This window comes from Mastigoproctus giganteus, chromosome 9, assembly GCF_048544385.1.
Source record: "Mastigoproctus giganteus isolate SK-2022 chromosome 9, ASM4854438v1, whole genome shotgun sequence".
NCBI lineage: Eukaryota > Metazoa > Arthropoda > Arachnida > Uropygi > Thelyphonidae > Mastigoproctus > Mastigoproctus giganteus.
In genome coordinates, this window is record NC_143583.1 from 206628449 (window position 1) to 206645580 (window position 17132).

Consider the following 17132-nt stretch of genomic DNA (forward strand, 5'->3'; position numbering starts at 1 on the left):
TAAAATTTTTATTGTAATGCGATTAAAACCAGCACAATGATTCATCGCGGAGAAAAGTTCAACTAACGAAGATCAAGTAAAATTTAACATGAAATCTTCAAGCATAAGAGCTACAAATCTTGCACTAATAAAAACTTATTTATTGCGCTACAAAGAAAGGTAAATCAATTTTGATTGATGCTTCTTGTAGCAAGCTTAGTTGGTCCATACTTACATTAGCACCAGTCGTCGGGCGATCCTGAATACGGATATCGTATTTCACAGATCTGACAAAGAAACAAAAAGCGGAATAGATTTTTATAAGGTGTAATTCTTAGAGTATTAGACGGAAGTTTGAATGAATTTAAAGCGTACTTAAAGACAAGAAATCATTATTTGCTAAGATTCTTCAATGTACACTTACCGACATGGCACCTTGCAGCCAGTTGAGCACTTTGAGATATCAGACTGGGTTAGACACAATTTCTCTAGGAAGAGAAGTTTTTCTTAATGAAAGTAGTTATCAAAGAAATATGCGGGAATAATTAATACCGTGTGCACTTAGTAGTACAGTGTATTAGTGTTTACCACCTTACAAAATGTTTCTCTAATTGCATCGTCTACATTTTATATAAAACCTGGATTTGAATGCATCTAGGATTTAGGATATACTTAGAATGGCAAGCCTTTGCTTGATTATGTAAGCTTGATTGCCTGAATCAAGTAAGGATATGATTAATTTATGGAATTAATGAGTAAAAGACTCACTGAAGACATAGGTTTAGGATTTTCATTAGGTCCTTTTTATGCATTGTGGAATTCGACGTAAAAAATTCTCAAACACTGAAAATAGAAAACAGAAAACGAGGATCAAATTTGTAACAAATTTGATCCTCGTTTCATTTTTACTGCACCTTGAATGCACAACACATCTTAATGCCAACCTACTCTTTACTGTTCCGATACAAGTGAGCTAAACATGGCGGTGGACAACGCTGCCGATTTACCCAGGCAATTTCTTACGCTCTGGAATGTTAAACTCTCAACTTGCTACTTCTCTTGCAAGATCTGAGGGAATACTGCCACACTACTGCCTGTTTTCCAGCAACCCTTTGCAGCACATCGAGCAAAATAAGCTGACTTCCTGCCACTCTACACAGATGATTCGAAGTGAGAGTCATATGTGGGATCAGCTGCTGTTCTCCGGCACAAATAGTATCCAAGAAGATTCCACAAAAAACTAGCATATACACCGCAGGGTTGCATGCAATAGAAGAAGTCCTTGATCACATGAAAGATGGCCATTACCAAATACATATTTGATACATAATTCATGCGTCAAGCGTGTTACAGGCGTTATTAACGGCGAGATATAACCCTCATCCAGTCCAGTCCTGTCCCGATTTCGACGGAAGAATTTTTCTGTCGTGGAATCGGAATTTAATGTCCGCTTCTGAATCCCACGCCGCAATGAGATCAGGGGGAAACGATCGAGCTAATATTACCGCAAAATCATCAATCTCCTTAATAACCATAGCCTCTTAGTCTCCTAAACAGACTACAGGCAAATAATTATAATATATGCCAAATTATATTCCCAACGGCAAGATTCCTAGCAGGAACAGACCACAAATAAACTGCATCTGAAATAAAGCATTGGTAGTGCAGCCTGCTTAGGATCCGAAGAGAGGAAGTTCTTCTTGCTGAGCTCCGCATAGGTCATAGTTCTGTTGTAGTTTTTCTGAAGGCGAATGGCCCACCTACTTGTGAGGACTTCAAAGGTTTCGAGCCTTATGGAGTGTCCTGTTTTTAATTTTATATTTTACCACTTTTAATGGTTTGGTTAAACAGTTTACACTTAGGCAAATCTTAGATGGCATTAACAATATGTCTTTCGTTTTTAACAGCACATTAATTTATACTTTTATATTTTTAGTATTTAAGTATAAGACGTGTAACCTGCTTATAGGTTGGTTATTAAACATATTTTTTACAGTTATTATTTAATTCGGCGCCATTAAAAACAAAAATGATCAATCATTCAATCCAGGATCTCATTTGCCTGGAAAAATGCTGATGTAACGCCCTATTTCTTCTGAACTTTGAAATTCTTTATTCGTGTAGTTTTAACTTATTGTTATCTTTATTCGTGTAGGCAATTAGAAAAATCATAAAGGAGATGTCTATTCTTCGAGGGCTGTTCAATATGGAATAATCATATTTTTTTGCCCACATTTTTAAAAAAATCCATATTTTGATGGTCCTTTTCAAAGTACGGTGTAGTCTATTTTACGATATGCACTTACTCCAATGTTTCTGCCATTATTCAAAAACATGATGGAAGCCATTTTTTGACATGTATTTGAGAATCGCCTCCGATGTCTTTACAACTTCTTTTGAGGACTAAAAACGTTTTCCTCTCCGCTCCTTTAACTTTGGAAATAAAAAATAAAAAAATAAATCGCAGGCTGCAAGCCAAGGGCTGTAGGGCGGATGATGAACACATTTGGCATTAATCTCTGTTAGGTACCCGATGACAATATGAGCAGTGCGAGGTCTTGCTTTGTCGTGATGCAGCATCCATCCACCTGCGTGCAATTGTGGACGTTTGCGACAAATATGATCTTGCAAAGTGTGCAGTAGTTCTGTAGTAAGGTTCCGTAACAGTCGTGTGACGTAGCACAACATGATGGTAAACCATTCATTGAATGTAATAAAAAGGTATGACCACACCCTTCCCTGCAGAAGCCACAAATTTTGTTGTTGTTTTTTTTTTTTTTTTTTTTCGATGTTGGTGATGACGTCTTGTTGTTACAGCCGAATAGCGGTCTGTTCTGGTTGACGTAGCCTTCGGATTACCTTGGCCAGCTCTTGTAATGGTTCCTCGTCTGTCTCGCATTGTTTCAGCCAATTGGATAGTGACAGTGGCACAAATCACCGCCAACTTCAATGAGGGCAGGAGGAAATCATGGAATACTTATCTAGTAAGGGGTAGGGCCCACCTTTCGCCAGTCACATGGCAAGGCATTAATTCCACTAGTCCCGAAAGCGTTCCAATTTTTGATATTTCTAGCAGATATTTCCATTCATGCTTGTTTCATCGCTGTCAATAATTCCGTCGCATTCCTGGGTGGAGGATCCAAAGCTCGAACGGACCTTTCCAAGCATCCCAAACATGTTCCACAGGGTTCAAGTCAGGTGAACAGGGAGGCCATTCCACGGTGGTAAAATCTGCGGAATGCTTTCCGAACCATGTTCTAGTTACCACGGCTCCGTGGAGTGGCACATTGTCCTACTGGAAAAGTCTATTGCCCTAAGAGTGCAGGATGACCATGAAGGGATGAAGATGATCTGCAAGGATGGACAAGTAACTTGGGCCGTTCAGAGATGCGTCTAGACGTACCAGAGGTCCCAAAGTGTGCCATTTGAACACCCACCATTACTGATCGCCTATCTGGCTGAACAGTTCCTTGTTGACATGACGGGTGCATAGCTTCGTGCGGTTTCCGCTAGATACTCACCCTCTCGTCCTCTCGAAATAACTGGAAACGGGACTAATCGGACCAGGAGAGACCCGTCACCAATCATCCAAGGTTCGGTGCCGATGTTCTTTCGCCCAGTTGAGGCTTGGAGTCCTGTGTCGTGGTGTAAGCAATGGGACTCTGGTGGGTCGGCGGCTTCCATAACCTATTGCGGCTAATGATCGCCTGATGGTCTTGGTGGAGACGTTTCTGGCACTTCTCTCGTTGAAGTCGGCGGTGATTTGTGCCACTGTCGCTTTCCGGCTGGCTGAAACAATGCGAGACACGTCGACGGCCACATTCATCCACCACCTTTTTCCTACTACAGATGAGATGTTATTCCGGAAATGGCTTATTCCCGTTACACTCTTGGTAGAGTAGCACTGGGATAGTGCAATTTCTGTACCACCTCCGCGATAGAGTGACCCAGCGTCAGACACCCACTATCACCCCTCTTTCAAAGTCGGTTAACTCACGACGTTTATCCATACTGACATCGAAATACCATCGGCGTGAATGCAGTGATACTTATATACCTGCCAAGCGGTGGGTTCATTCACCAGCGAGAGGGATTACAGCGTCGCGTTGCCCAGAAACCAGGTATCACATGAATTCTGTCCTTTTAGTGAATATCAGGTTAAAAATCTTTGTTAGGCTATTTATTACATTATCCTTCAATATTTTTAAAATTCTGAAAAGATTTCATCATTGCCTGTGCTTCTCCATCTTTCATCTCTTTAATGGCTCTTATTACTTCCTCCTCCTTCTTCAGGATTTCCGGACATTTCTCATTCATTTCAGCATTTATTTTCCTGTTTCATCTTCATATAATTCCTGTATGTACTTTGCCATCTGTTGGAGATATCTTCTTTTTCCCATACTGAGTTTCCATCTCTGTCTTTTCTACAGTTGTATCCTGTCTTTGTCTTTTTTTCTTAACTATATCGGTGTAGATAGACAATGCCCTACCATTAATATCCGGACTCCTGCCTTTAGACAAAAAAAAAAAAAAAAAAAAAAAGAAAAAAAAAAAAAAGAAGCTTTTATTTGTGTCATTTAATATTTTGTGCTGAAACCTTTTGCTTTTATTGATGGCCTTCAATCTTCGCGGCATACTTTCAACTAGCATTTTTATAAATGTCAGGTGATATGTTCTACCACTGGGCCTTTAACGCAGCCACCAGTTCGGCCTTGTTCTTTGGCCAATCTCGACGTGTACTTACCCGACGATCCAGTACATAACAAAGATGCTCGATAGGGTTCAGATCAGTACTCTGGGCTGGCCAATCTAACTTTTCCCCACGCATGTCCTCAAACCACTCTGTTACGACCCGAGCAGTATGGTATGGCATGGCGCGTTGTCTTGCTGATACAGGCATGGGCCTTCCCCGAAGTATTGCCGTAATGTTGGAAGTGCATAATTGTCCAGGATGTCCTGGTATTGCACAGCGTTCATGGTTTTGTCGATAACGACTAATTGGTCCAAGCCAGACCATGAAAGGAGCCCGTACCATGGCACTGCTTCCACCAAACTTCATTGTTGGGAGGATACAATCAGGAAGAACTGTTTCCTTGGCATTCGCCACACCTAGGAACGGGTGTGGCGAATGTCAGGGGATGAGTTCCACTCTACCAGCCATCAGACTGGTAGAGTGCGAACCTCGACTCGTTTGTTCATAGGACTGTTTTCCACTGCTCTACAGTCCAGGTTTCGCTGTTGTTGTTATTTGGTTTTTAGGAGTATTAGCAGCTAAGGCCATATTGCTCCATGATATGCGGTGGTCATTCCCTGACCTTTCCGCATCCTCCGTATTTGGTGGTGACGGGCTCGAACCCCGGTCTAATCAAGAAGCGTGTGCTACGCACTGCTGCTGCTCCTTCCCACCTGGCTACGAAGGCGCCCAGGTTTCGCGCTTCTCACATCATGTCAATCGGCGTCTAGAATTTGTTGAAGTGATCAATTCTCTTGAACTGTTGAACGTGTCATATTGCTTGCCCACTGTTGCGGTTGTCGGCTGTTCGAAGTCCAGTGTGCATATTTGTAGCTGGTTCTGTGACGTGTTGCAGGCATAGGACCTGTTTCCCCATCCATGGAGGGGTATCTGGATATTAATGGTAGGGCAGTGTATATAGATATAGAATCTTAAAATATTATGCCTAGTTGCATTTAGCATTATTTAAAATATAATTCATTTATATTTTTGCTACTTTTCCATGGTTTTGAAGTTCCTCTCTAACTCTTCAATTTTTTTACATTTATGATTTATCCAGTTGTCCTTTGCTTTTCCGCATTCATTCTCTTATATTGCCATTGCTTTTTTGTTTCTTTCTCTCTTCCATTAATAAAAGTGTATCCTCTCTCTCATCCAGTTTGCAATCTTGTCCTGTCCACTTTTTTAAAGACTGCTATTCGAAATGTATTCATTAGATAAAGTTAATTTTTTGTAAAACAGTACCAATGCTCTTCTCTATTGTTCCTTGTGCCTAGCCTAAATTGTTCTACCTTTTCCCCTTCTTCCCCACCTCCCTTTGTCATTCGTATCTCCTATAATAATGGTCACTTCTCATTTCTTCATATTCAAAGCTTCTTGTATTTGCTCATAAAACTAATACACGTCACTCATCATCAGTATAACTTGCTGTTGGGGGCATACATGTGTTATTTACATCAAAACGAATCTCTTAATTTTCCCTACGTTATTTTGTTTGAAGTGGCCCACATAACTATTACAGAATTTGCAATTTCCTTTTTCATTATTATACCAATTCTATTTTTGTGTTCTGTTCCACCTGAAAACAGTTTTTAAATCTTCCTTTTCAAATACTCCTGATTCTGTCCATGTTGTTTCTGCTATCCCCAGTATATCGAGAGTCATATTTTAATTTATTAAGTTGTTTACTTTTCCTCATACATAAACTGTTATGATGTTCCATGTCCCTATTTTTAAATATCAGGTTTTCCGTTATTTTTAAACATCAGTTTTTCGCTTTTCGTCATCCGAATACAACCTTCTTTGCGATTTGGGGTGTCTTGATCATCATTACTATTATGGTCTCTGATGCACATTAGAACGGATGCTTCTTTCCTGCAGTGTTTGGCAAGTGTCTTCGCAGGGGCCCAATTCCTCTTGCGTATCTGAATATATTCATTTGTCGATCTGTCTGGTTGACTTATAGGAATGAATACCGTATATACTGTATATAGGAATGAATATCAGTATACAAAAAGCAAATGTTATTTTAAACTCACGTGGTGCTTGGATTTCAGTGTTGAATTAATGCGTTTAGGCTTACCTACGGTACAGTAGCTTTCATTACTGAAGTGTATATCGACTAGTCTGGAGATGCATTTGCACCTTTCTAAGGACAGATGGAAAAGGCAGTTCCGCACGCACATCTAGAAGAGAAAACAATGTCGAATAGATTTCAAAGAAATAAATAGCTTCATATATATATTTTTTATACAAATGATGGAATATTATAAATTTGTGTAAAATGGATTCGATTAAGTTCTGACACAGTGAAATTTATTGCGCCAAATACGTTTTAAAAATTGGTTCCGTGCGTTAGACGTTGGAGAGTGGGTGGATGCTGACTGTTTTCAGGACGTGTTCTGACTAGTTTGAAAGAGTGCGAGAATTACAGACGAACAGTGCCACTGGAAATATCTATACAAAAGGCGTACAGCAGAAACTGTGAACGTCTGTGAGACAGTGGAGAAACTGTAATATACGGGCCCTTAATTAACTTGACTGCTCTCTTTTGAATAAAGGATTGAAGAATAAAGTTTTAAGGATTTTGTGGTGTTTGAACGGGCACAACCCCAGTTGTGGGATTAATAGTCCACGGTAGGGCGTATTTGAGATTTGTACAGAGTGAACAAATTGAAATGTATGATCGTTTCTAACTGCTCCCCAGGCAGTTCTCATATGTAAAGTCAATGGAATTTGGAGGCATAATATGGCCTAAGTAGCCCTTGCGCCAGAAACTACCACAACAACAACAACAACAACACGTACAGACTAAGTAGTTGTTTCGAAGAAAAATAACGCCGAGGGTGAATGAGAAAAAAAAAATTTTTTTAAATGTAGGGGAAGTGATATTTGTGATGTGCTTATGCCAAGAGAGAGATTAGAAGTCAGATAATTCTTAGTAGTGATACGAGATCTCTTGTCAAGAAATCTAGGTGTGATCAAAGATGAGCATAGGAGCAATATACTCTTTTCTGTGAGAAATAAGACAAGACTGAGTTTATGAAGGATTGAATTTAACTAAGATTTCCCCTCTGCCCACTGGAGAATTTTCTGGACATCTCCATTTAAAGATTTTGTGGTTGGATATTCGAAAATTTTAACCTCTTTGTGCAGGGCAGGGTTTCTTAAAGCGAAATAGTGTACTGAAATCATTAACACTATGGATAGGATTGCCAGTCAATGGGGATCATTAATATCAAGTAGCTTAACAACTTCGTAAGCTGATAGCAGTGCTGCTGATAAAATAAATGAGTGTATGGCGGTACGGAAAGATAGCCACAATAGCGACGTTCTCTTTTGAAACAGATAATAGTTGTCTGCCCGACCCCCCCACAGGCACTGCAGTATATATCAACAAAATGGGATTTCCCCGGTGCCGAAAAACCGCAGTCTGTCTTTTGGTTTGAGGGATCAAAGAAAATGGTAAATGGATTTGTTGAAGGTCGATCTTGTCTTTCCAACCCCTGGGGCTCACATCTGATGAGTATGGGTTTAGCACACCCAGAATCCCGAGCTGAATATCATCATTCTTCTATTTCTTGGTGATTCCCTCTACTTTTGACTCTTGTTTTCTCTCTCTCTCTTGGTGTAATTCAGAATTTTTTTTTTTTTTTTTTTTTTTTTTTTGTATGGTGCAGCATAAGCCTCAGGCTTCCTTGCACCGTTTGGCTAATAATAATAATAAAATCTGATTGAATACTATGATGCAAACAATTTCACCATTATATACTTGGATTTCAAGAAAACTTTTGACACTGTTGGACTAAGACTGCGTACAAATTAGAGCAGTGTAGCATTAAGGGCAAGTTAATGCTATGGATAAATGGAGGGTTAAGTTGGAGAAGATAGAGAGTGGTTATCAATGGGCATTGGTCTTCGCGAACTAATATTATTATTCGAGTATCACAGGGTTCAGTGCTGGGGCCATTGTTGTTTACAATATTTATTAATGATATTAATGAAAATTTAGGCTTAATGCCTAAGTTTGAAGATGATGCAAAGTGGTTAATGACAATAATCAGAGTAATCTACTGCAACAAGATCTAAAACAATTGGCAGATGTGCTGAGAAATGCCAATTCAAGTTTAGCCTTAAAAAATGCAAGGTACCTCATATTGGTGGCTGTATTCCCAGCTTAACGTAGCAACTGTGTAGTACTACACTCAGGGTGGTAGAAAATGAAAAAGCCATGGGGGGGGTTTGTGCAGTCGGATATGAAGTTCTGTGAGCAGTGCAGACAAGCTGCTGAGAGAGCTCAGGAGGTTTTCTCAATAATAATACAGCAAGTTTGCTAGCGGGAGTAAGAAGGTGATTATCCCATTGTTCAAGGCAATGGTTAAGTCGTCTCTTGAGCACTGCATACAGGTTTGGAGGGTTCATAATAAGAAAGGATGGGGATCTGCTGGAGAAAGGCAACGAGATTGGAAATGATTTAATTCTACAAATTGCAGCGTCGGGAGTCTAGTTACCTGCAATTTGATGTGATTGAGATGTCTAAGACTTTGATTGGCTGGAACAAACTTAGTGCTAATGGGATTCTTCCTCCTCCTCAGACTACACATATGAGTGGGCATAAATTCGAATTGAGGAACGATGGTTGCAGAATAGATGTACGGAAGTTTGCCTTCAGCCAGCGGTGATTTTGTTGGTTGGACTGTTCTGGAATGTGGGCAGTTTGAATATCAAGGAACTGGACTACTTATTGGAGGTAATGTGGAAGGCTTTTTTTTTTTTTTTGCTGATTATTTGTAAGCTTACTTCCTTGCGTCATTAATTCCAGCTAATAATAATATTATATGAACTTTCAGAATCTCTAGTACTAAAAAAAAAAAAACAGGTGCGTGTGCTTAGCACGCGCGGTAGTGGTTTGTGTGAAACATCCTTCGCATTTCTTTTAGGTATTTTGATTTGTATATATTGATTTCAAAATAAAAGAGCTATTGCATTGTAAATATTTTATTGATCATGCACAAATTTCCGTAATTTCAGCTGGAAGACGAGACACAATGGATTTATGATAACTGCAGTAAGAGACATATATTTGCAATGGCAGCATATTTAAATTTCTCTTGAAAACAACGCCGATAATAACCCGATGTTGTAGTTGAAATTGAAGGATTAGAGTTAGATTGAAGGTTTCTTTCAGGAAAGTAATCAATAGTTTATTTTCTTTCAATCCGAAGTTAACGTTGAAATTGCCCCTCGTGATCATGGGTATTTTAAGTAAATCTTTCTTTAACAGCGCTGCACCTTCAATTTGAGTACGGCAGAAAATCGAAATGAATAAAGTGAGTTATATCCTGTATGTCACTGTTAGAAGACCTTCGTCTTTATTTTCTTAGGTCTTGTCCCTTTCATTCTTGCTCGATACTCTCGAGAACACTCTGCACTGGACTTCGGCATCGTTCAACATTCAAATTTTATTTTCGAAAGTTATTTGTTTTATTGTGTTTTTCTAATGTAGTTCGACGAAATGGAAAAAATAGCGTTTCAATTTTGTAAATTGGCTCACTGGAACTCGACATACCGCCGGTCAAGAAAAATACGTCACTCGCTCTTGTCCGTCGAATGCTCAGCTCAGACTAGTGGTGGGAACGTGTGACGCGCGTCTGTGGAGGCCTCGGATACGTAATCACTTCCGTGATACATTTTTCGTGACCAATCAGATTTACTTTGTCGTAATTTTTGTACATGCCCACAAGGATGTTTCACATCAACAAGCAGGCCAAGTGTGTTTGTAACAAAACAGTGCAGTGAGTACGCCTTACGTTCTTCAGAAGCTAGAGAAAATCAATGACTGGAACATGAGCTCGTTTGTCACAATCAACCGTTTGGATCATGCTCGGAAATGGTTGTAGCTGAATCTCTATCGCTATCAAGTGGTATAAGCAATGGCAAACGAAGAAAAAGTGAATCGTAACAACTTCTGTGCGTGGAAATACAGGCAAGCTATGATGATGAAACAACCTGCTCGAGTGTATGGTGTTGAGCGATGAATCTACGTTTCATTTTGTGGCTCTGTCAAATGCAAAATGTTCGTGTTTGCGGAAAAAAAAAGACCATATAAGTACTTAATTGAACATGTTCGTCACAGCCCCAAACTCAATGTGTTTCGGGTTCACAGAAAGTTTAAGAGCATTTTTATTTTTATGAAAAAACGATTACCGGGATTGGTTTTCTCGATATGCTCGAGAATTTTCTGATACTACAAATTAGCGCAGATGACCTCAATGGACTTGCGGTCAATAGCGCTGATTTATTGTGGCCTTCCAAATCATTATCATCGAGAGGTGGGCGCATCGGCTTCCCAGGAAGATGGATTGATCGTTTAGGTCCCATTATTGGCCTCCACGATCCTCAAACTTGACGCCAGTGCATTTCCGTCTTTGGGTTTCTTGAAAGATGACGTCTATTGTAAATCGTCCACCATTACCAAGGCATGTGATTGAACAGAAGACCAAAATCGCTGCTGCCATAGAAAAAGTGACCCATGAAACACTGCGTAAAGTGCGACAGGAGCTTGATTTTCGTTGGAATGATTGTTGAATAACCGCCGATCCCCTTATCGAAATCTGTAGCTGTAGTCAATCAAAGTTTCAGTTGTTCCTCTTTAATTCGATATATTTGATTTCCCCCAGTTTCTAAAATTGTGGTGCTTACGAATGTATAAAACTGTTACGTTACTTCGTAATAACCCTGCATAAGAGACAAAGAGTGAGAGAAAGAACTGAATCTTTGGAAATACCAGAATTAATAAAGAAGGTATAAGACAGCGAGCCGTCCATCATCACCCTCGACGAGTAGTGAGAGAGAGAGACCCAATTGGAAAAATCAGTGGGAAATCCATATTTTTGGAGCTTGTTGAAAAGAACTTTCATTTCAAACAGAGATTTCAAGAGCAGGTGCTCGAGTTTAATCAAAATTTTCCATCGAATTTGCCATTGGGAATAAAGATGACTAACATAGTCAATATATCAACAGTGGATGGACAATGATGGAACACAGCGCGGAAGCATAGATGATATAATTATCGTCTTCCTCACACTGGGTGAAAAAGACCTGAATTCGAATCCTATCAATGATGGGAGGAATTTTTGTGGGCGTTTTCACAACATGGCTGAGTTAGCTGGTCTCAGGTCCCCCTTACGAATGCGACACACATGACCATGTGCGCGTGTGTGTAATCCACTGTCATTTTGTAATGTAAACATACTTTCGCTTACTACTATAGGCCATCGCACATGAGTGCATTTGGGGTGGTTATTTTTGTGACATAAAGTGGAGTTATGAAACCTGGTTATTAGTTTTTGTTTTTTCATATCATTTTTTAATTGTCATATTAGGTCTCAAACAACATTTTGGAGACCGCTGTTGTAAGCTGCTGTCAAAGTCACGTTTATAGCTCATATTTTTGACGTCAGAAATTAATAAGTGATGCAAGAAATCTCTCCACTTTGTCTAATGCATAAGAAATGTCTCCCCTAATGCATCAGAAATTACCGCATACTTACTTCTTGACTTGATATGCCATCTTTATGATTTAATTCGTACCTAACACATTGTCCATGAGGTGGAGGGAGAAGATGCATCTCGTTCTGAAAAGAAATGAAAGAAAGAGCTTGGTTTTGTTTGAGTTGTAATCACAGACAGTAAATAAAATATTTACAAATATAAGTATGTATGTGTAATATTAACATAATATGTACACCCCGCCATTGATAGTTGATCATGTCTAATATCTTGTGCAAAACTTAAGGACCAGTCAGCTTTTCACCTGTAGCTTCTCATAGGAGTGGCCTGGATATGGGAAAAGCATACCAAAGGAAACTCGTGAGGTACAGAAATTATGAAGGAAACAAAACGGTACAGAGGGACTTTATTCAATAATGGCAACATAGCACTGGCTGCCATGATACAGATGCATCACTGCCAAAGATGGAACAAATGGAAGAGGTGGTCCTCAGTAGGAGATATGGCCACCCCTAATGTCGATGCAGGTTTTGCACCGCTTGTCCATACTTAGAACAATGTTGTTGATAAGTTCTTGCGGTAACATCGTCCATTCCTCTGTCAGCACCATCTTCAGCTGGTGGGTGTGTTTTTCGTGGACGACCACCACTGGTCCTTAGAACAGCTGTACCTGTCGTTCTGAAGGCCGACCACGCAAGTGAAACGATGCTATGGGCGATAACGAACTCTGCAGCTACACTCCTCGCAATTTGACGTTCCTCGAGCTTCTCAATTATTCGACCCCGGGCAAAGTCATCTAGATGTTGTCTGTAGCGCTGTATGAAACCAATCGAATAACAGTAACAGTCGTGTTCACCATTCGATAATTGTGCACATAACTGCTGAACTGCTACTTTTATCTGTTTATGTGAGCCCTCTCATCACGATTCAAATTTTTGCACGTACACCAGCTTTCTATTGAACGGCCACAGCTATGCAAATTGCCCCAGGCTGTTTCGTTTGATTTTGTGGTTGTAACCTTTAGAAATAGTGTTGATCTTTACGTTTTGCACACCAGTGTGTAAATATTATGTCAGCACCAGTACAGTGCACAAGATGCTGCTTGAGATGGGTTATCATAGTCGTGCACAAGCTACTAATCACCTCGATGAATGTCATCTAGCTTAGGATAGTGTAAGATCCGCCGTTTTAGATCGTAAACCAAAAAAACTGGTTTGGAGTGACCAGTCACGGTACGTGGTGTATCATCATGACAACGGTCATGTCATACTGCTAATGTTGTGACGGGTTAACATGAGCGTGGAGAAGTTGGACTGGCCAGCTAAGAGCTCTGGCATCAGTCCTATCTAAAACATCTGCGATGATTTGGGTCGTCAGGTGCATGTGACTAGAGACTGCTAAAGCGAAAAAAAAAAGCTGAATTGTTCGCCGTTTTGAAGGTCGAATGGCGGAAAATGCCGGATGATTTACAAAATACTGGTGACTTCACGGAGACTAGAGGCTTTTGTAAAGACTAAAGGTTTCAGCACACGTTATTAGTTTTCCAGAAAATAAGGGTTATTTGTAATTTTGTAGATCGTTATTTTATTTGTAGTTTTGTAGATCGTTAAACTATGCGTTCTGTATCAACGGAGAAAATTATTGACACGCCTTCGAGCGTTAGGTTAACCATTAATCAAGAATTTAGGCATAACATCAGAGCTATAGTTAGAGTGATTATGGGGAAGGAATGTCAGGCGAATCTTCTACGTATGTGGAAAATTTATTGGCAAAAGTTGGAACCTCCATTTTTGTTTTGAAACTTTACGGTCAGAAACCTGTTGTTATTTATTTTTGATGCTGGAATATTAATAATGTTTATGAAATAAATTTTTTTTTCATTATATTACTCAAATATCAGCTTAATCAGCTAAGTTATTAACACATATTGGTGTTCATGGTTATTAAGTTTGTGGCTCATTTAGCATAGAAGTGTTGGGCAGTAACACCTACGTGTCAACTCCAACAAAGATTGCATGTATTAAGCGTCGAAGCAACTAATGTCATAGGCTGTTCCCCTCGCTGATAGCAAGTAAATATAATTGCGCTCCTACGTACGCTGAATGGAATGATTCGAATCCCGTCAATGAAGCGAGGAACTCTTATGGGTTATTTGGTCCCAGGCGTGGATAGCAAGGCTGTCCCCGGAAATTCGAGTTTTTTGTCCAGCCAAATCGACCTTTGGATAAGTCTAAAAGTGAAAATACTTGTTTGTTTGCTCTACTACCCGAGGATATTTCTACGAGATATGGTGTATTTGGGGAAGAGCTATGAACAGGACGAATGGAGAGAGAGAGAGAGAGAGAGAGAGAGAGAGAGAAAAAAAAAAAACTGCAAAATCAGATCCAGATTAACTGACAATGAAATGGAAGGTAATGATGAGAGAAAATGTATGTGTATATATATTATTATATTTTTTAAAAATTTAAATAGCAGTGAGCATTGTCTACCACTTATAGCTGCCGATTCGTCTATTCCGTCAGTGTCAACTGCATATTATTTTCTTGATTTCTGTTGAGTTGTTAGCGATTTTTTTGTGTGAATTATTTTTTTGGCTATAAAAGCATTGTGTGCGTAAATTTCTTATATTCTGTGGTCGATTTTCCTGATTCCCTGGTGAATACTGAGAGAAAAACCGTGTAATCCTGCTCGAGACCAAGTTTGGTGAGAATGGCGTCTACCATTCTACTCAAGGGGTATGCGTATATGTGCAAGTGAGTGAGAAATATGAATGACCTACCCTTGTAGACGAGATTCCGTATTCCTTTCCTGGTTCTATTACGAATCCTTCCACTATAGGATTGATCAGTGTCGTTGGATCGTGAATGGCAACGAAACTTCTTCTTGGGGTGTCCTTTGGATATTCTCCTGCTTCGATATCAATTACAATAGCCAGTTCTGTATACATAGTAGGCAAAAAAAAGCACAACATTTAACAAAAACTTTGGAAATGTTTATTTAGAAGTTTTATAAACACGACAGCTCTAAGATAATACAGTAAACCCACGATTTTAAGGATCTAAATTTAGCCGGAAGAAATAATTACCTGGAATTACGGTGTATTCGTGAGAGAAAGAGATGGAAAACCTGGAACTCAAGAAAAAACTTTTGCTTCAACTGACACCTACTTACAACGATTAATTCATAAAATCGACGGTTTACTGTGCGAAATTTCAGCGTGAAAACATTTTATATTAATTAATACCGCTTAGATCACCTTAAAATCTGTTTATTGCTGATGAAGTGCTTCATGGCCTTAGACGCTTTTGCGCCAATCGATATCCAATTATTGATGATCTTCATCCGGGCTCACAGAACACAATTAACAAGTAATATTAAAAAAGGTGCACGATTTTTACGATGTACTATTATTCACAGGAAGATTTGATGTACCCAACGTATCATTTTTAATAACTGCTGTATAATAGGGTGAGTAGCAGTTCACTTAACCAATGTCCTCCTGGGTTTTCCCAGGGATTACACATACTGGACTTTCACAGCTTGCGGAAGAGTATTGAGATTTAATCCTGTCTCGTTTCAAATACAGTGCAGTAAAGATCAGCTCAGAACAAGGTGTGGATACATCGTGGGGTGGCAAAATTCTTGGCATGGACAATTTGTGAGTCATTCTGGTTGTTTTTTTTTTTTCGGCCCTTGAACACAGACACACATAATCATGCTATGTAGAGATATAATACATTCAGCACAATATGACTTTAGATGCTCTTTAAATAAAACTATGTGTAACAAATTCAAAAGTTTCTGGTTATTTGCATTTCTTGATATTTCTCTGAGTTTAAGCATTCTTCTGAAATTTTGAATTGATTCCGAATATGACTTAGTTTTTTCATAGCATCAGTGGTTTGCTCAGATATGAAAGAAAAGTAAATACTCAATAATATTTTATTATACACATGCTCAGCAAAAAAAAAAAAAAAAAAAAAAAAAAAAAACTTTGTATTAAGGAAGTCAAAGGCAAGATATGCAAATAAATACGAATAAATTCAAATCGCCGTAAAGAAAACTGTGACGTTGGGTGTTGCCTCGTTGAGTATTGAAATTGCACAGGTTGTTCGATTGCAGTAATCTGAAGTAAAAATGAAGGAAACGCGTGTACTGTCTATCAGATTGTTAAAGAGGTCATATCGTAGTGCACGTTTCGTTTCGTTTTAAGAAACGAAAGGCATAACTGGTTTCTCAGTAGCATCCATCTCAAAGGATTTTAATGATTGGAATGGAAGTGATGTTTTCAAAGGCAGGAAAACAATACTTAAAGAGCGAAGCAGTCGTACTCTGGGGGGGGGGGGTGTACGGAAATATAGGACATTCTGTGTACAGCGAATAACACCTGAATTCAATGCAAGCCGAGAATCAATAACTGCCTTATTTCAACTCGCACCATGCGCTGAGAATGGAAGAAATTCGGTATTGGCAGTGGTCTTCATATTCGGAAGCCACTCGTTTCAGAGAAAAACAGGAAAATCCGCTTGCAGTGGTGCCGAGAACGTCGTGATTGAACAGTGAAAGAATGTGATGTGTGGCCAGACGAATCACTTTGTTTTGCGCCGATGGTAGGCAGAGAGTGTGGCGAAAACCTCACGGAACGATGGACCCTGCCTGCCTTGTTAAGACAACCCAAGCACTTGGAGGTGCCATGCTATGGGAAATGTTTTTTTGGCATGGATTGTACGTGGATACCGGTGGAAGGTCGAATATCATCCAGCGATTACCTGAATTTGTATCAGATCTACTGCACCCTGCAATGTTACACTTTTTATGCCTAAGGTGATGACCACTATATGAATGACAATGCAACAGCGCATCGTGCAAGAACGGTTCGGGGACATGACACGGATTTCTACCATATTCC

General features: G+C 39.5%; 1 protein-coding gene across 1 annotated transcript in view; it reads right to left on the reverse strand.

The window, feature by feature from the left end:
- LOC150081076 (uncharacterized) overlaps positions 1-15170 on the reverse strand; it is a 31772-nt gene extending 16602 nt beyond the window's left edge. The window contains exons 1-2 of the mRNA XM_090380908.1: positions 15003-15170; positions 12265-12348 (exon numbers count right to left, since the gene is read on the reverse strand). Coding sequence (XP_090237034.1) covers positions 12265-12348; positions 15003-15170 — 252 coding nt within the window. The remainder of the gene's footprint in view (positions 1-12264; positions 12349-15002) is intronic.
- Between the last annotated feature and the right edge of the window lie 1962 nt (positions 15171-17132).